The 21,451-nt window shown below is 35.0% G+C and overlaps 1 protein-coding gene across 1 annotated transcript in view; it reads left to right on the top strand.

Annotated features, from left to right (window-relative positions):
- CNTN5 (contactin 5) overlaps positions 1 to 21,451 on the top strand; it is a 433,319-nt gene that overhangs the window by 58,824 nt on the left and 353,044 nt on the right. The window contains exon 3 of the mRNA XM_077766718.1: positions 1,737 to 1,940. Within this exon, the coding sequence (XP_077622844.1) occupies positions 1,737 to 1,940 (204 nt within the window). The remainder of the gene's footprint in view (positions 1 to 1,736; positions 1,941 to 21,451) is intronic.

Below are 21,451 nucleotides of genomic sequence, written 5' to 3'. Positions count from 1 at the left end.
TCAACCCTTTCTTGAAAAATACCCAGTGGTACCATATTATGTATAAGACTGATCACAAGCTCCTTAATATAACAGACACACACCATGTTGATCTGTGTTTAGTAATTTGGATTTACCTCTGAACTCTCCACCCTCTTCTCTTACCACTCCCTACCTCAAAATTTTGAGTACAATAACACAAAACTGTTTGTGGTGGTCCATTCATACCTGCCAACTCCTCATGCGAATGAAGTTTTTCATTTGCCTCCTCTGACTGGAATACCTTCAGCACACCATACACTCTTCATCTGGCCAAGTTAAACTAATCTTTTAAGACTTCAAATCTATAACACAAACACAAATTCCTCTCTTAGCCTCTTTATTTAAGTGTATGACTTCCTTATCAATCTCTAATTGATATTTGGCCAGATATTATGTCAAATTCAATCTGCCAAAACTAAACTCCTGGTTTTATTCTACCCACATCGCTAAAGAACTTCTCATTTAGTAAAAGTCTTCCCATTTTAGGGCAGACTTCTTCTACTTGCTCAGTGACCTAGGACCAAAACCTAAATAATTGACTCCTCTTTTTCTCACATTTCATAATGAATCCATCAGCAATTCCTGTCAGCTCTACTACTACACTTTCGTCAGAAACAGTAGCATCACTGCCACTACCATTTTAGTGCAAATCATTTCTATCTTCCATGGCTATTTTGAAAATAGCCTCTTAAGCTAGTGGACATTATCCCTCCTGCTTCTTTTCCCCCTGGCTCCTGCTTTGTCATCACACTGTCTCTTCTCTACCCAGTAGTAAGTGACAATCTTTAAATATAAATTCACATGTGCTTCTCACCCTTATCACTCTCTCTTTTAACATGCCTTAGTTTTCTTCACAGCACTTATCTCCAGTTGATATATACTTCTTTATGTATTCTTGGTTTATTCCCACTATAATGAAAACTTCATGAGAACACAGACTTTTTTCCACTTAGAACAATATCTGGGGGCATCTGGGTAGTGCAGTCAGTTGAGTATTTGACTCTTGCTTTCAGCTCAGTCATGATCTTAGGGTCATGGGATCAAGCCCCATGTCAGGCTCCACACTGAGCATGAAACCTGTTTAAGATTCTCTCTCTCTCTCTCTCTGTCCCTCTCCCCTACTCATGTTCTCTTTTTCTCTCAAAACAAACAAACAAACAAAACAACAATACCTGGCCTCTATTGTGATGGTCAACCAATGTTTGTTAAATAAATAAGTAAGTACTGTAGCTTAGTGTCTTTTATCTCCAGAAGTTTTCACTGACCAACATGATCGCTTAAGTACACTGTTCTCATGTCTTCTTTAAAATAAAATAAATGTCTCTATTTCTTTACTTTATATTGATTGACAGATTTGGACAAATTTCCCATTAGCTTGATCTTTGAATGGGGAACCGTCTCTCTCATCTTTTTAATTTCAGTACTATCATAGTGCCAGTCATCTAATATGAATTCAATGCACATTGGAATTGAATAGGTGAATGAACCGATGAATGCATAAAGGCTAAGCATCCTTAAGAAATATTTCAGATCTTCTTGTAATCGTTAAGAATAACAGTCCTTTGATCATAAAATACTAAATTGTATAGATATCTGAATCAAATATGTATGACCTTCCAATATATCTTACATTTAATAAAGGATTTGTTGTTTGAGCTTTAACTGCTAGTAAAATAATCTGTGTCTTTCAACAATTGAATTTTGTATATTTTCAGAGATCATCTATAGCTGGGTATTTAATGAGTTCCCTTCCTTTGTGGCGGAAGACAGCCGGCGATTCATTTCCCAGGAGACAGGCAACCTCTATATATCTAAAGTCCAAACATCAGATGTTGGCAGCTATATTTGTCTAGTGAAAAACACAGCGACAAATGCTCGAGTACTTAGTCCTCCAACACCACTCACTCTGCGTAATGATGGTAAGTTGCATAGCCTGGATTAAAATGGTTCAGCCACCGCAAATGTGAAAAATAAAGATGCATTATTGTTTATCTAAATACTTAAGCCTAATGCAAATATTTTTAATTACCAAATTTAGAAACTCTACAGTTTTAGTCTGAGATTATGCATACATTATGATAAAAATTTTGGAATAGGAAAGTGATAAGCTTTGGATAAGAGATAGTGCTATCGTAGTGCCATAGGTGCTATAGCTAACCATAGTGCTATCCTAATGCCAAAAAAGAGGGAGCATCTGAAAAGATCAACTGTAATAAAGACTACAGTTCTTTTCTTTGCTCTTTAGTGCATCTTTATAACATATGTGTATGAATTGCAAGCATTTTATAGGTTCACTTCTCATTACTTTTATTTTAGCTACCTTCAAATTGAATGTTCGGCTTTTAATACTTCATGGTATAGGTATAATTGTTGTTATTACTTTACCAATAATAGAAGCAGTTAGAACTTTAACTTTTAAGTGCAATTCAGGCAGAAATTATGATTCTCTAATTATAGGTATTGCCATCTATCTAAAGTATCTTCAAATTTAAACACCTCATTTGTAGTTATAGACATTTACAGTTAAGCATTGCATTAAAGAAGTCAAGTGCTATATTACAGTTGATATATGATATGTGGCTTGCTCTGTCATGCAATAAAAAATCCATGAAGGCATTATTAAGAAGTGGGCTTTAGAATCCTGATTGATTGTCAAGCTTAAAAAATAATCTATTTCAACATTACTCTTTTATATGCTTAGTTTTAGAATATATGCCACTGTATCACAAGATTCATCACAAGCTTACTACTCAGTTTCTCATTTTATATATTTAGACTTCATTTTACACACACACACACACACACACGCACACACCCTATCTGGTAGAGAATACAAATACAATATCCAGTTCAGTGATGAAGAAGCCAATATTAGAGGCATGAAGGGGCCTGCCAAAGTTCACACAGGTAGGTAATGGCATGGACATAATGGCATGGAGGAATAGCTTGGAAAAAAGAAGAGAAATTGGGAAACTTATTCAGACTATTGAAAATCACCAACTGAGAGGTGATAAAGGACACAATGAAAACAGTGGTAATGCCAGTGAAGAGCAGAAAATATGCAAGATGTTAAATAGGGAGAATTACTAAGATTTAATAATTAATTGAAGGTCAAGCTCTAGAGTAGGAGGAAATTAAGCACTGTTCATTGAATGTCTGATGATTCTCTTCACAAGAAGAGATAACACAGATGAAAGAATAGATTGAGATGTTGGTAAATATGAGGAATTCAGTTTTTCATATGAGAAGATGAAATTTTCTTGGGAAATACATGTTGAAATATGCAGTAGGTATTTAGATATATATGTCTAATATACATAAAAGAAGGCTAGAGAAATATTTAAGAGTCATCATGATATACTCCCTCACTATAGTTAATGCCATTATTGTGAATATATTATGTCAACTTCAAGATTACATGAGAATGTCTAGAGGGTGAAAAGCAAAAGGAAACAGTTATGATTTTTTAAAAGTATTTAGTTAAAAGCTTAGAATTGAGGTGATTCTCTATACACCATTTCCATAAAATTTCTGAGCATTTCCTCCTTAATTCCTTAAGAATTTTAAACATCTTTGTCTGAAAATTGTAAAAATTTTCTGACTAGTCAATAAACAGTGCCATTAACACTATCAATTTATGTAATAAGAATGTACACTTGGATAGTGGCTGAGGTTGATAGTAGCTCTCTTATTTTGATGTAATTGTTCTAAACATTACACTGACCATTATGAGCAAGAGTAGCACATGTACAAATCAGAATTCAAAAACAGATACCAGTTTCACTAGAACTTTAAGAGTTCAGTACCCAGGGGTGCCTGGGTGTCTCAGTCAGTTAAGCATCTGACTTTGGCTCAGGTCATGATCTCACAGCTTGTGAATTCAAGCCCCACGACTGGCTCTGTGCTGACAGCTCAGTTCCCGGATCCTGCTTTGGATTCTTTGTGTCCCTCTCTCCCTGCCCTTCCCCTGCTCACACTCTGTCTCTGTCTCTCTGTCAAAATTAAACAAACATGTTAAAATAAATAAATANCAACAGTCCCTCGTCATCATCTATTATTCATGGCCCAGATGTGTCACTTGACTTTACCTTCTATCTTCCATGGTCAAACATTTCAAGAATAATTAAAATAGTTTTTGTTGTTATTCAAACTCCCTGTCCCTCTGTCCTCTATTGTTACTGTTTGACAAAATCCCAACTCCTAATGAATTCAACTATGCCTTAATCTGTGACTGCCTTGAGAATCTGAGAGCTACTAGAGAATTTCACCCACCATCAACCCATGATTACCAACTTCACACGGGCCTTCAGCAGTGCCTCTCAATCCTAAGACTGCCCCATCAAGAACACTTCTCTTCACTTACCAAATATATCTTCCTACTAATAAAATTAAATCTAACTACATCTCTATCCATACTATTTCTCCCCCATCCTATTTCAATAGAATTACTATACTGTCCCTTTCCCTAGTGGTACTAGTCCCTCCATTATTAAACTGTTTCCTTTGACCCTTACAGAACATTACACTGTTTCTTATATAAACAGTACTGTCTACTAAACTACTATATATTTTTTCACAGTAACTGAATTTACTGATGGAGTTGACTTTGCTGACTACTTTTTTCTTTTATGAATATCTGTATTTTAAAAGATCATTATTTGAGCTGTACTATACAAAAAACCTTATTAAAGCAAATAGAAATAAGTAAAGCAATCTGTTATATTAAGGTTAATATTTAAGTTAAAAAGAAACAAAACTTTTTCTGACTTTCAATTATATTATTTGATGACAGAGTTAATTATGATTTTACAAGAGAAGTTAAAAAATTCACATTTCTTCTTTCTGTAAATTTTCAAAGGTTATTGTTTCCTTGGTGGTTATTTGCCTACTATTTATTTTTTTAATAAAAAACATCAAATGAATGTAGTGGTTTATAAGTGCTAGTGAAAAAAAAAAACAACCCACACTTTCCTCCCATCAAGCCCCACTTCCTAGAGCCAACATTTTTTATTATTTTTACTTTCATGGTGTTCTCCTATAATGCTAGAAAATATCTATTTTTCTTGTTTAATCAATTTTAGACATTAATTGTTGACTCCTTCATACATATGTGTATATATATTTCTATCCTCCTTTATTTTATATTTATACAACAGTTTTCTATTGCTTACCTTTTTAACTTTGCTAACGTATTTAAATCTTTACTGTTCTCTTAGGTCTTGAAATTAATTCTTGACTTCTAATTACATAACATGAAGATATTTTTATCACTACTTTTTCCTTCACCCTTTCTACACTACATTTATGTCCTTTTGTCTGCCACCCTTACTGTTACACTTTACATGTTCTAAACTTTCCAATGAAATAATATAAAAGCTGAAAATCAATAGATATTTATAAATTATTACTAGATAATCATCATGTAATATATTTTTACATGTTTGAGCTATTTTGAGATGTGTATGTTGCACTATATGTCTTTTTAATAAGTGAAACTTTGAATTGAATATAACAAGGGAAGCAGGATAATAGTATTAATAAGAGTTTAATACACTTTGAATGTGATTCTTCTTAAATTTTTCTGAAATACAATTAATAGTTTTAATAATAGTGTCGAAATATGAACATGAGTCATCACAATGCACATGGTAAATAAAACATTGCTATAAAAAAGTTCATGGAAAAAGTGTGAAATGAAGAGATGTGAGCTTAGGAGCAAGCCTTGCATAATCCAAATTGCATTGGAAGAGTAAAGATTAAAAATTCCACAGAAGATAATGAGAAGTCAGAGAATTAATAGGAGAAGCAGAAGTGTAGTACAAAGAAAGCCAATGGAAATGAGTATTTGAACAAGATATGAGCATAGAGCTCAAAATGATGGACTGGATGCATATATTTGTTGCCTGTTCCCTTCCTGAGACCCCTACAAGAAGAAATCCACATCATCAATAATAATGCTGAAGGAGAGGAAGTATTTCATTAAAAAATGAGACAGTGTGATATATTTCTGAAAGAATAAGGTAGGATGTGAATTAAAAGATTTATCAGATGGTGAAAACTAAAACCTAGAATAATGGTTAAAGGATTTATAGAAGGCATTGAGGACCATGTGCCTAGTGGAAGCCTAAAAATGTTTTGAAATCAGCTAGTTGTGGAGGGGGGCATAAGACTGTACAAAAGGGGGTTGAAGGTATGTATGTTGAACAACTGTCTCCGTGAAATACAAGAATCCCACTCTTTCCTTATACCTATGTGCAAAAAGAGCAAAGGACATGTCTCTTAATAATATAAATGAATTTTTCATGGAAGACTGAAGTACTTAATGTTATGGTGACACACAATGTAAGACCTCATTCTGGCATTTGGGTGTCGGCAGCCTGAACACCAGTTCCTTGCCCTCACATCAAAGCAGAGCTGACTATCAACACACCTCACCTAACTATCCCTCACCCCTCCTTCAGAAGGGAACCAAGTCTATAGTCAATACCTACTAACTTCTAAACTTCTCAGTCTTAACATTTATATGCAACCTAAGTTAACAGTTTCAATTAAAAATTACTGAGCTTACTGAATGACTATAGTATTCACATCAGGATAATGTGTGAAAAACAGGAAACTTTTAATATTTCTCCAAGAGAGGCATAGATTAGACTGGAATCATTTTTTATTCAAAACTTTCTTATTGCTATTTGATCTCTCTTCAAAAAGAAAATAATTGAAAAGTATATTCATAAGAAAGACATATTCCTGAATGTTTTCCCAAGTAGGTGGCATATATTCAACACTTAGTCTGAAAATAAAATAAAAATAGAATGCAATTGTGGATGAATCCATTTATTGTAGCATGGTCAGCTGCAATCCCTGCTGGGTTTTACAAGCCTCTCAATGCAGAGACAGGCATTGTAATGGATATTTCTGCAAACTTGGCAAACACCTCTGCAGGGGTTTGAATATAAAAATTATGTTTAATCTGCTGTGACCGTACAGTTAGCTATGAAAATTATTTCAAGAACATTGTGTTTTTACACTTCTGTGAAAAAAAAAGTAGACCTTCGTGAAAATAATAGAAGCTATATACAAGGCACATTATTTCCTTTCAAGTACAAGTTAAATTTTACTTTATAAAAGGTACTATAGAATTTATTGCCTAAGCTTGGATTTTCCTAAAGCATACCTTGAAACAAAATCTGCTTATAGGTAGTAGTTAATTGGAATTTATCCCAGAGAGTGGGAGTAGGGATGGAGTGCAGTTGAGGAGTGAAAGAGGGTAAAAGGGATTGCATTATGGAGATGACCACTTTTACAGGCAGCTGGAGCTTGATGCTGAAGAAAGAGAGCCTTATGTAATGCTCTCAGAGCAGTCTCCTTTGTGAAGCTATCAGTGGCCTTCCACCTCCCAGTCCCTTAAAGGTGGCACTACAGGCAGTTAATTCTGCATTTACAGGTTGCCCTCAAGTTGCAAGTGTGTGAAACTTGTTGCTCCTGCACAGAGCTGGCTGCAGTGGCAGTTGATGGAGTAAAAAATCTCTCCAAGATCATTTGAATTGGCATACACATAGACATCTGTGTGTCTAAAACATAGATGATGAAGCTTTAGAAGATCTGAAGTGCATGAGTAACATGATCAAATTTCCTCTGCTGACACTATGTGAAATCATCCTCACACATTCACAAATGTGTATCTTAGGCCTACCATGTGTTAGATAATTTGTGAGGTACTAAGGCTATAATGGATGGCAAAACAAACACAATAACCATCTTTGTATAGTTACAAGGGAGGATATTACCCTAAATACTGAATGTAACTTGTATCCTAGGATCTGCCTGTTCTCACTGAGTGCCCCATGAAGCCAATCTCACATATCATTTGACTAAACACAAAACAAACAAATCTAGTTTCAAAAGCACGTATGAGTAATACCAATTTTTACTAATGGTTTATAGAGTAATTAATGGTTCTGGCATTCCATATAATATAGCAAAATTTATTGAACACCCCCCTATAACCACATTTGTCTTTTGCCAAATTTTCATTCCTGCAGCTGCCACATCTCTCCCTCAAAACTCTTCTGCCTCTTTCCCACAGCACTGTTTCCTCTTGTCTCCCTTCAGTCTTACTATCTGTCTTAATTATGGCAATTTCATACTTTTATTTCATCTCTCATCTGTGTTCCCAACCCAATTTTGAAGATAGTTTTAGCTAACTTTATTTTTATTTAATCAATATTTATATTTAATTGCTACATGTAAGGCATTGTTCTATAAACTTTACAGGGCTTGGGGCACCTGGGAGGCTCAGTAGGTTAAGCATCAGACTTCAGCTCAGGTCATGATCTCATGGTTCTCTCTCTCTCCCTCTCTCTTTCAGAAATAAATAAAACATTAAAAATAAAATTAAATAAAATAAATAAAACATTAAAATAAAGTAAAAACTACTCATCTCTAATTCTCTTTGTGGAATTTTATTTTTTAAAGTGCAATGCTTACTCACCTAAATGAGTATTTAACTGGAGGGATTTTAGCTTGAGTGGTTTCACTCATTTCTGAATTTCAAATTCTCTAAAAGCTTATTGAGGATACATTTTTTGTTTAAATAAAGGCAAAGTCAGAAGGGCCTGTGGCAGTGACCAACTATTAGTCCTATAGTGACCAATAGGGCAGCTATTCACACCTATGAATAACTTCTAATTTGACCATGTGTAAAATTTGTACTACATGTATTTGATCATCTGGATGTCAGGATGACAGCAAAACATTTCTTTATGTTAGTTTTAATTAATTTATTAAACCAATGAGTGATAAAAATATTCTGTAAGATTTGGAATTTGGAATTCTCTTCATTTTTCTTTTATTCATAATTAATTTTTTTAATACTCTGACATTTTAAAAGAAAGCCTACATTTAAAGAAAAAAAGTGTGCTGTAATTTTAAATAGAAACTACTAATTATTAAAGAAATTAGGCTATGTAGTCTCTTGACAGATATTTTGGCAGATAATTAACACACTATATAACAGGCAACCTTATATTCTCCATAAGTAAATTGTGTCATTCCCAAAGATCAGCATAACCCCAATTTTACTTATATGGGTTACTCCTTGTACTCTCTTTCTGGCTGAACTGAGAAATAAATCCTTACAATGTCTATTCCAATGAAATTGGGAAAAAGTAAATATTGGTTTTATTGTACACATGTGATTCATACTGTCTCTAAGCATACCCTTTACATTTGAAATAGGTAATATTGATAAAGTAATTCAAACCCCTAATTTGGCAGTGGTATCATAAGTGAGGCATAATGATACAATGGAAGGCACACTTACTGTGAGTTAGAGGTCTGGTTCCACATGTCCCACCAACTCTGACCTTGAGTGAGTCCCTTAATTGGCTGGCAACTGAGCAACAAATTATAAGATTTTGCAATGTACTTTTTAGAGTCATACAAACATAGGTAAGAGGACCTGTTACCTGTCCAAATGGCAAATTCTTTAAGTATAAAAGAAAGATAAGATCAAAATCTTGTTTTGTTGTGAAGAGTGAATAAGAGAATATGGAAAGCTTTTAGCACAGGTTGCCAGGTGCATTGAAAAACATCAAGCATTATCAAACCTTCCACTTATGCAGGAGCTATGTGTCTTACACAGCTTTGAAATACAAGGTTATAAAATAGTAAGATGAATCATTGAGTTTTAAAATATTTTAAATAATGGTGAGAATATATTGATAAAAGCAAATTGCCTCCCAGTATGTCTTCTTTGAAGAACACAACATTTACTTGAATATATTGGTTTCAGTACATTTATTTTTAAAAAATCAGAATTGTTTTTTCTGATAAATTTGCAAATTATCTCATTGGAATGAACTGTGAAAGAAACACTTCTAAATATTACAAATTGCTTTCCAGAAGTAGTTTTAGAACCTTCAATATCCTGGATGTGAATTTTAGCACTGGGTAACAAAAGTGATCACAAAGTGAAAATATAATTCAATAAATAAGGGTATAAATAAGGATATATATTCAATATCCTTTCAGGATAACAGAAATTTAAAATATCTACCATAGCAATTTAGACAAACTGAGACAAAATGTTAGAATTAGTTCAGAAGAAAAAAAAGGAAAGAAATCATTTAAAATGATTTGTAAGGAAACTTGAGGTTATTTTTATATACCTTATTGAAAAAGGTATATATTAGAAAATAGGGTAGATCATATTAAGAATGAGCAGTGCAAGGCAAGATAAAGAAAACTGGCAACTATAGGAAAATGGACATCTTATTAATATAGAAAGACTGTCTAAATAAAGGGAAAAGACGTATGGTACCCATGGTAGTTCAATTATGAGGACACTCCTCCAAAAACAGCATATTAATTTAAATTTCAATAATTATCTTAAAGGTGATCTAAAACTATGAATCAATTACATTTAAAAATATTCAGAGGCAATGAACTAATTGCAGAAATACTGTGACTACCTGATGATCACTTTGAAGTCACTTTGTTTACTGAGATAGAATAAAATAAAATGCAGACATTCCTTAACCTGATTGGACATAAAAATTCTTAGTAATGTAGTAAAACAAAACAAAACAAAACAAACCCCTATGTCCACTTCTGACCTACTAAATCAGAACATCTAAGGGAAGGACTCAGGAACCTGAATTTTTAGCAGGATTCTCCCAACATGATTCTGTATATTCTTTCAGCCAGCTTTTGTTTGGAAATCTTGTCTGATATAAAAAAAGAACTTAGAAAGTATGAAGAGGTATGTAATATTAAAGAAAAACACTCAGCATATAACGTTTTAGTGTAGTGGGCAGTGGTTCCCAATTGTACAGAGTATGAAATATCTAGGAAGTGCTATGGAAAATGAAGATTCCTGGGATTTACAGGGTGAGGACAACTTGCACACAGGTATCAAATTATCCCTTTCCTCCAATCACCTCTGAAGGAACAAGGGAAATAGAATGATCTACTTGTGGGGTCCAAATGGTACATTTGGAGACCCAGGTTATCCTAAGAACTGCCAGAAAAAGAGTAGGTTTAGAACTTTATTCTTTTTTTTAAAATTTTTAATGTTTTATATATTTCTGACAGAGAGACAGCGTGAGCAGGGGAGGGTTCAAGAGAGAGGGAGACACAGAATCTGAAACAGTCTCCAGGGTTGGAGCTGGCTGTCAGCACAGAGCCCGACGCGGGGCTCAAACCCAGGAACCGTGAGATCATGACCTGAGCCGAAGTCAAATGCTTAACCGACTGAGCCACCCAGGCGCCCCAGAACTTTATTCTTTTTGGAAGTTTCCTAAAGGGTCAGCCTTTAGAGGCTAGTAAACATTCTTAAAGACATTGCACAGTCTCCTAGCTCATGTGTTTTGGAGAAGGATGCTGACTCACTGAACTCATCAGACTCTTCCAGTTCAGGGAGAAAGATCATTTGTATTTAATTCTTCCTAGTACCTTCAGTTGCAAGAGGGCTATTGGGGTCATCTTGGGAGGCAGGAGAGAAGAAACATTCCTTGTATCTCAACAAAGAAGTGTTTATTAGTAATTTGTTCACCATACATTTCTGGCAATGAAAATACTGATCTCTAGGACCACTTTAGGAATTCTGATTGCATAGATCTTGGGTATGCCCAAATTTCCATTTTTTACAAGTAATCAGGATGATTCTCATGCAAGTTTTTGAGAATGACACTATGAAATGCTGGTGTATTAGATGCAATTTTACAGGCTTCCAAAAAGTTTTGAGAAATTTTGTTATTTCATTGTTATTAATTGAAGTCGACTTATCATATAATTTATATTAGTTTCAACTTTACAACATAGTGATTCAACAATTACATTCTTTACAAAATGGTCACCGCAATAAATGTAGTTACTATCTGTAGCCAAAGTTATTACAATATTATTGACTATATACTGTGCTTTTCATCCTTATAACTAATTTATTATATAATCAGAAGTTTGTACCTCTTAATCCCTTCACCTGTTACGCTTATCCTCCCCTGTGGCAACTATCAATTTGTTCACTGTATTTATGAGTCTGTTTTTGTTTTGTTTGTTTTGTTTATAGATCTATGCATCTATCATGAACATTTAGGTTGCTTCTATATCTTGGCTTTTGAAAATTATGCTGCATAAGCAATGACTTAAACAATGTGGAAGAATAAAGTTTTGTCATGGCTAGTGAAATACCTTAGGTATTGGGAGCAATATCTTGGTCAAATGGAAGAGACCTCAGGAGTTGAGTCGAACTGGAATTTGTTAATCATTTTGTAGAATATCTTATTATAGGAAGCATCTTAATATGGGGATAATAAAATCTCTAAACTTTCAGGTAATGGGCATAGCATGGATACTTGTCTCAAAGAGCTATTTTGAAGATTAAATGCATTACTACATGCAAAGCAATTAGAAAAGTGAAATAGCAAGCTGGCAAATACAATTTCCATGAAGATATTATAAGGTTGTGTGGGTGGGTATTATGAAAGTGGCAGATGATTTTCAATATGGACAAACATAAGGACATGCTTTTAGAATAAAGCCAAACTATTCTTATTATATGGCAGGTTCTATTCCTGTTTATTGTAACTAACTAGATGTAAGATCTTAGACAAGTCATTCAAATACTTGCAGACAGGGCTAGGAGTTAGAAAGGCTTCTCAAGAAGAGAGAACAAGAACAAAAGGATTGAGTCAGAAAATTCTGGTGTAGGATTTAAATAAAAATGATTGAAGACAAGCGATAAAATATAAACTTCTCCCATGCTACTCCCTTCCCACCACAAAACTCTATTAAAATGTCAGAGGAGTTTGAATTTACACAGTAAATAATAACAGCAGCAACAAACACTGCAGTCATGGAAACAGGAAAGTAGTTCCTATGTATTTCTATGTAATATCCTGTTAATGCATGAGTCCTCACAATAATCTTATGAGAAAAGTATCCATGCTATTTCCATGTCCAGATGAATAAACTGAAGTTCAGACAGATTAAATCTCTTGTCCAAGGATAATATAGGTGGTAAATCAAACACAACTTTGTGACCAATTTACTTTGAACAAAATAAAAATAGATTCTAGTTTAAATCTCTGTAATGGTGCTGCTCTTATGAACTTACTTCCTGTAAGTTTTTTTGATTGATGATAAAGGAGATGGTATAACAGCTAGTTTACTGGCATTGCACCTGCAGCTTCTCTTTTCTTCTGTAGTATAGACCATGGCAATGCTTTTGAAAGTGAGTTTTGGATAAAGATACTATTCACCTTATGAAAATTGTAGTAAAAGCTGGTTGAAAGCCACTGATCTATGCAAGAGGTAAAGAGTATTATAATTATAAATTGTAAGAAAGAGATGAATAAGAATACCATCATAGACATAGAATTCGCAGGACTTGCCTTACCTATGGAACTTATTCATGTGGTCATGAGATGTGGAGAATTCTCATTGACACAGATAAATTTATATCAGATGTAGAATAAAGGTGATTTTACTGACAACACAGCTGGAGAAGTTAGTTTGCAGGAAGAGTCTAAACTGGAAACAGAGATATAGAAGTGCTGATTAAAGAAGAATTAGGTGGGGCAGGAGTAGCATACTGTAGGAATATCTATATTTACAAGACTAATCCTCCTTAAATTCTCTAAAAACAATGCCAAGTGTAAACAAGACAGACAAATGGGTGAATGGACACAGGTAGACAGCTAACTGGAATGACTGGCTTAGGGAGTGGCCTGAGAACAGACAGTTAAAGTTGCAGATGAAACTCTTTGGTAAAGTCTACTGTCAGGTAAGTCTAGAAAAGAAAATATTTTCAGATTTAAACAGAAACCACAAACAGGTCAAGAATGGTGAAGGCTGAAAAATACTGATATATTTTATTAACAGATAGATTATCAATTTTGAGAACACATGTTGAGTGGTATGGTAAGACTCAATGCCAGATTAGAGGTTATTAAATAAAGAAAGACAGCGTAGCAATGCAGACTGTGTAGAATACTATGACAACAGAAAAGGAAGTCAGGTTAACACAACTGACCATACATCTTCCACCCTTACAAAAAAATAACTCAAAGTTCGTGCTCCTTTCTTATATTAAGAATGATATATTCACTGTTACAATGCTAGTTATCAAAGTTTACATTCTTTGGGATCTTATTTTCTGAATTACAGTAACATGTTTTCATGTAGGAAACAAGTAAATAGCCTGTTAGGTACATATTTAAATTTTTATCTTATTATTTGAAAAGATTTATTACATATTTCTTCAAAATTTCTAAAACATATTAATAAGACACTTAATGAAATGTGAACATTGTTTTTCTTGGTAAAAATTCTTATTTCTAGGAGAAGAATTAAGATGGTGGAGAAGTAGGAGAACCATGGGTTTTCTTTATCCTCAAACATTGCTGTATGAGGTCAGATTACTTGGAACACCCAGAAAATTGATCTGAGGTGTGGCAAAAGTATTTCCACAGTTGGAGGAGACAGTTTGGGAAGTGTGAGATGCATGGATGTGAATTGTGGGAGAGAAAAATGGCAATGCCATGGAGGGGAGGGAACCCTTTCCTTAGAATGACAAAAGGAGAAAGAGTGTGATGTTGAGATAGTGTGGCATCAAGACACAAGAAAAAAAGTTCTCCGGACCCAGGAATGGGGAGAGAGAAGTACTGAGTGTCCCAGTTCTTTTCTGCAAACAGCTTTTGGACCTCAACCTCTGAGGTTTGCACAACTTTCTCCAGAGTGGAGCTGTGGCATGCGCTCCTGGGGAGGAGGGAGCTCGCCCCAGAGTATATAACGTGGTGTAGTGATCTCAGGAGCACACTGGGAGAGAGCAGTCTTCTTCCTGGAGCACTTTTGGAAGAAGGTGTATTGACTCCCCAAGGGCAAAAGACCCTGCAGGTGACAGCCAAAGGCCTTTCATCAGCACCGTGGAGAGACTCTACTCCAGAAGAGGGGAGTGGATCCATGGTATGTTGGGTCTTTTAAGACTTTAGGTTTTGAATCCCAGCCATGCACCAAAGAAAAAACACGGCAAATTGACTGACTTGCTATTCTATGAGGGCTGCCTGTGCAGGGGCAAGAGATTGGGATGGCACCATTCTTCTCCCCAACACCAACAAAATGGGACTTCAGAAGCAACTCAGCAGCCCTTAGTGGAAGTGGAACCTGCTTACACCAAACTCTGCTCCTCCATGCATGGCAACTGTTTCTTTACTGGACAAGACTAATGCAGCCAGCCTCACCTTCAGACCAGCACAGCCACACCACTCCCGACCCTCAGTACCAACAAACAACTCTTTTTTTCTTTTTTCAGATTTCTCTTTTTTTTTTTTCACATTTGGGATCAGGTTCATATTGATTCAAGCTTTTTTTATTCTTTTCTTTTTCCTTCTTTTTTCTTTTGTTTTGCTTTTTTTTCTTTCCTTTCTTCTTCCTTGGAATCAGCCTTCTAGTTTTTTGATTCACTGTTTTATTTGTGTTCCTTTTCCTTTTCCCTTTTTATGGAATCAGCCTCGCCTCCCCCTTTTTGTTACAGGGTCACTTCAACAAACAACTAAAACCACACCTAGTTAAAATTCCAAACACCTCATGACGGCAAGGGAGGAGGAGCTTTGCAAAGGACTGACCGGTGAGAAAGAATAGCCAAATTCCAACAACAGAATGCACACATCATAACCAGAAACACTTCCTGCAGTGTCAGGCTCTGGACAGTGTATGACCCCTGTTTAATATAGTAGTACACTCAGGTGCAAGAAACATAATAATCTTTTAAAACACGTAAAAGATGGAAACTTGGCCAAAATGACAGGATGGAGGAATTCTCCAAAAAAGAACAGTCAAGAAGGAATCATAACTATAAACTTGATTAAAGTAAATAAAAGTAATATATCTGAACAAGAATTTATAACAGTCATAAGACTACTAGTTAGGCTTGAAAAAAGCATAGAAAACACCAGGGAAACTTACAGAGATCAAAGACCTAAAAATGAGTCATGATGAAGTAAAAAAATGCTATAACTGAGATGCAAACATAAGATGTTACATGGATACAGTAACAACAAGGACTGATGAAGCAAAGAATGAATGGGTGAAATAGAAGTTAAAATGATGGAAAATAGTGAAGGTGTAAAAATGAGGGAAAAGACATTACTGGATGATTAGGGCAGACTTAAAGAACTAAGAGATTTCATGTAATAAAACAATATCGATATCATAGAGCCCCATAAGAAGAACAAGAAAAAGGGCAGAAAGCTTATTTGCACAAATTATAGCTGAGAACATCCATAATCTGTGAAAGGGAACAGACATTCAAGTCCAAGAGACACAGAGAACTCTCTTCAAAATCAAGAGAAACAGGTCAACACCATGACATATCATAGTGAAACTGGCAAAATAAAAAGGGAATTCTCAAGCAGGTATGGACAAAAGGCCCTTAACCTACAAGGGTAGACACATAAGGTTAAAAACAGACCGGTCTAGTGAAACTTGGCAGGCCAGAAGGATGTGGCAGGAAATACTCAGTGTGTTGGAAAGGAAAAATATGCAGCTAAGAATCCTTTATCGAGTTGTCATTCAGAATAGAAGGAGAGATAAAGATCCCCCCCCAAGAAAAACCCCAAAACTAAACGATTTATGACCACAAAACCAACTTTGTGAAACATTTTAAGAGGCACTCTGAGTGGAGGGGAAAAAAAAAAAAAAAGAAGAGACCAAAGCCACAAAAGACTACAAAGGACCAGAGAACATAATGAGAAAGACCAACTCTACAGGCAAAATGATGGCACTAAATTCATGTCTTTCAATAATCACTCTGAATGTATATGGACTAAATGCTCCAATCAAAAGACACAGGGTATCAGAATGGAAAAACAAACAAACAAGCTAGATCCATCTATCTGTTGCCTACAAGAGACTCATTTTAGACCTAAGATCACCTGTAGATTGAAAGTGAGGGAATAGAGAATCATATTTCATGCTAATGGAGATTTAAAGACAGCTGGAGTAACCATACTTATATCAGGCAAACTAGATTTTAAAACAAAGACTGTAATAAGAGATGAAGAAGGGCATTATATCATAATTAAGGGGTCTATCCATCAAGAATATCTAAGAATAGTATTTATTTATGCCCCCAAACATGAAATTCCCATATAGATACATCGACTAATCACAAACATAAACAGACCTGTTAATAATAATACCATAATAGTAGGAGACATTAATACCCAGCTACAGCAAGGGGCTGATCATCTAAACAGAAAATCAATAAAGAAACAATAGCTTTGAATGGCACACTGGACCAATGGACTTAACAGATATATTCAGAACATTTAATCTTAAAGCAGCAGACTACAAATTCTTTTTGAGTGCACATGAATAATCTCTAGAATAAACNGGCACACTGGACCAATGGACTTAACAGATATATTCAGAACATTTAACCTTAAAGCAGCAGACTACAAATTCTTTTTGAGTGCACATGGNTTAAAACAAAGACTGTAATAAGAGATGAAGAAGGGCATTATATCATAATTAAGGGGTCTATCCATCAAGAATATCTAAGAATAGTATTTATTTATGCCCCCAAACATGAAATTCCCATATAGATACATCGACTAATCACAAACATAAACAGACCTGTTAATAATAATACCATAATAGTAGGAGACATTAATACCCAGCTACAGCAAGGGGCTGATCATCTAAACAGAAAATCAATAAAGAAACAATAGCTTTGAATGGCACACTGGACCAATGGACTTAACAGATATATTCAGAACATTTAACCTTAAAGCAGCAGACTACAAATTCTTTTTGAGTGCACATGGATAATCTCTAGAATAAACCAAAAACTGGGTCACAAATCAGCCCTCAGCAGGTACAAAGAGATTGAGATCATATATGCATATTTTTAGATCACAACACTATGAAAATTGAAATCAACCACAAGAAAAATTTTGGAAAGCCCTCAAATACATGGAGGTTAAATGACATTGTACTAGAAAATGAATGGGTTAAATAGGAAATTAAAGAAGAATTTTTTTAAAATCATGGAAACCAGGGGCGCCTGGGTGGCTTAGTCGGTTAAACGTCCGACTTTTGCTTAGGTGATGATCTCGCGGTTCGTGGGTTCGAGCCCCGCGTTGGGCTCTGTGCTGACTGCCAGCTCAGAGCCTGGAGCCAGTTTCAGTCTCTGACTCCCTCTCTCTCCGACCTTCCCCTGCTCACTGTCTCTCTCTCTCTCTCCTAGAAATAAATAAAACATTTAAAATAAATAAATAAATAAAAATAAAAATCATGGAAACCAATGAAAATGAGAACACAACAGGCCAAACCTTTTGGGATGCAACAAAGGCAGTCCTAAGAGGAAAGTACGTTGCAATTCAGGCCTATCTCAAGAAGCAACAAAGGTCGCCAATATACAACCTAACCTTATACCTAAAGGAGGTAGAAAAGGAGCAGCAGAAAAAGACCAAAGCCAGCAAAAGAAGGGAAATAATAATGGTAGAAATAAATAATATAGAAACAAAGAAACAACACCAAAAACAAAAACCCAAACCGCAGTAGAGCTGATCAATGAAACTAAAAGCTGGGCTTTTGAAAGAATGAATAAAATTGATAATTCCCTTGCCAGACTTCTGAAAAAGAAAAGAGAGAGGTCCCAAATAGATATAATAACAAATGAAAGAAGAGAGATCTCAACCAACACCACAGAAATACAAACAATTCTAAAAGAGTATTATGAAAAATCATATGCTAATGAATTGGACAATCTGGAAGAAATGGAGAAATTCCTAGACACTCACACACTACCAAAACTCAAGCAAGAAGAAATTAAAAAATTGAACAAGCTCATAACCAGCAAACAAATCGATTCAGCTATCAAAAATCTTTCTCAGAATAAGAGTCCTGGGCTGGATGGCTTCCAGGAAATTCTACCAGATATTTATAGCAGAGTTAATACCTATTCTTCTCAAACTACACCAAAAAATAGAAATGGGAGGAAACCCTCCAAACTAATCTTATGAAGCCAACATATCTTGATTCTCAAACGATATAACTCACTAAAAAGGAGAATTACAGGCCAATATCCCTGACGAAACTGCATGCAAAAATTCTAAACAAGATACTAGCAAATCAAATTCAATAGCACATTACAAGACTTGTTCACTATGATCAAGTAGGATTTATTCCTGGACTGCAAGACTGGTTCAATATTCACAAATCAATCAATATGATACACCACATTAATAGAAGAAAGGATAAGAGCTATATGATCCTGTCAATAAATGCAAAAACAAACAAACAAACAAACCCCATTTAACAAAATATAGCATCCTTTCTTAATAAAAAAAAACCCCAAGAAAGTCAAGATAGAAGGAACATAAAGGCAGTGGCTCAGGCAAGTGTCTGACTTCAACTCAGGTCATGATCTCATGGCTTATGAGTTTGAACCCCACATTGGGATCTGTGCTGGCAGCTCAGAGCCTGAAGCCTGTTCAGATTGTGTGTCTTCATGTCTCTCTGCCCCTCCCTTGCTCCCTTGTGCTCTCTCTCTATCTCTCTGAAAAATAAATAAACATTAATTTTTTTTAAGAAAGAAGGAACATACCTTAACATCATAAAAGCCATATATTAAAGGCCCACAGCTAATATCATCCTCAATGGGAAAAACTGAGAGCTTTCTCCCAAGATCAGGAACACGAAAGGAATGTTCACTCTCACCACTGTTGTTCGACATAGTACTGGAAGTTCTAGCCTCAAAAATCAAAGAACAAAAATATACAAAATAATACAAATAGGCAAAGAAGAACTAAAACTTTCACTCTTCGCAGATGACATATTCTTCATGGAAATTCCTAAAGAAACCACCAAAACCTGCTAGAACTAGTATGTGAATTAGCAAATTTGCAGGATATAAAATCAAAGTATGGCAATTGGTTGAATTTCAATACACTAATAAAAAGGCAGCAGAGAGAGAAAAAACAAGGAATCAATTCCATTTATAACTGTCCAGAAACCATAAGGTACCTGGGAATAAACCTAAACAAAGAGGTAAAAGATCTGTATGCTGAACAATATAGAAAGCTTATGAAAGAAACTGAAAAAGACACAAATAAGTGGAAAAAAATTCATGCTCATGATTTGGAAGAATAAATATTGTTAAAATGTCGATACTACCCAAAGCAATCTACAGATTCAAGCAATCCCTATCAAAGTTACACAAGCATTCTTCATAGAGATAGAACAAACTAGATAAGACTCAGGTAGCCAAAGCAATCTTAAAAAAGAAAACCAAAATTGGAGGTATCATAATTCTGGACTTAAAGTCCAGAATCACAAAGCTGTAATCATCAAGTCAGTGTGTTAATGGCACAAAAACAGACACATAGATCAATGGAACAGAATAGAGAACTCAGAAATAGACTCACATATATATGGCCAACTAATCTTTGACAAAGAAGGATAGAGTATCCAATGGAAAAAAGACAGCCTCTTCAGCAAATGGTGCTGGGAAAACTGGAAAGTTATATGCAGAAAAATGAACCTGGACCACTTTCTTACACAATACACAAAAATAAATTCAAAATGGATGAAAGACCTAAATTGAGACAAGAAACCATCAAAATCTTAGAAGAGAAAACTGGGCAGCAACCTCTTTCACCTCAGCCACAGCAACTTCTTACTAGATAGGTCTCCAGAGGCAAGGGAAACACAAGCAAAAATGAACTGAGATCTCATCAAGATAAAAATCTTCTGCACAGCAAACAAAAATAAAAAGCAACTGATAGAATGGGAGAAGATATTTGCAAATTACATATCAGATAAAGAGTTAGTTTCTAAAATCTATAAGTAACTTATCAAACTCAAAACCCAAAAAACAAATAATCCAGGGAAGCAATGGGCAAAAGACATGAATAGACACTTTCCAAAGAGGACATCCAGATGGCTAATAGACACATAAGAAGATGCTCAATATCACTCATCATCAGGTAAATACAAATCAAAACCTCAATAAGATACCACCTCACACCTGTCAGAATGGCTAAAGCTAACTTAAATTCAGGAAACAACAGATGTTGGTGAGGATGCAGAGAAAGGGGAAACCCTTTACACTGTTGGTGGGAATGCAAACTGGTGCAGCCTCTCTGGAAAATGGTGTGGAGGTTACTAAAAAAAATTAAAAATATAACTTCCCTACAACATAACAATTGCACTACTAAGTATTTATCCAAAGGATGCAAAAATGCTGATTCAAAAGGGCACTCCCCATAATGTTTATAGCAGTCCTATAGCATAGCCAAATTATGGAAATATGGAAAGAGCCCCAATGTCTACCAACTGACAAATGGATAAAGAAGGTGTGCTATTTATATGAATATATATATTCTCAAACACACACACACACAAAGAAGATGTCCTATCTGTA

Source organism: Crocuta crocuta, unplaced genomic scaffold (assembly GCF_008692635.1).
Source record: "Crocuta crocuta isolate KB4526 unplaced genomic scaffold, BGI_CrCroc_1.0 scaffold105, whole genome shotgun sequence".
Classification (NCBI taxonomy): domain Eukaryota; kingdom Metazoa; phylum Chordata; class Mammalia; order Carnivora; family Hyaenidae; genus Crocuta; species Crocuta crocuta.
This window is presented reverse-complemented; position numbering and strand designations above follow the sequence as displayed.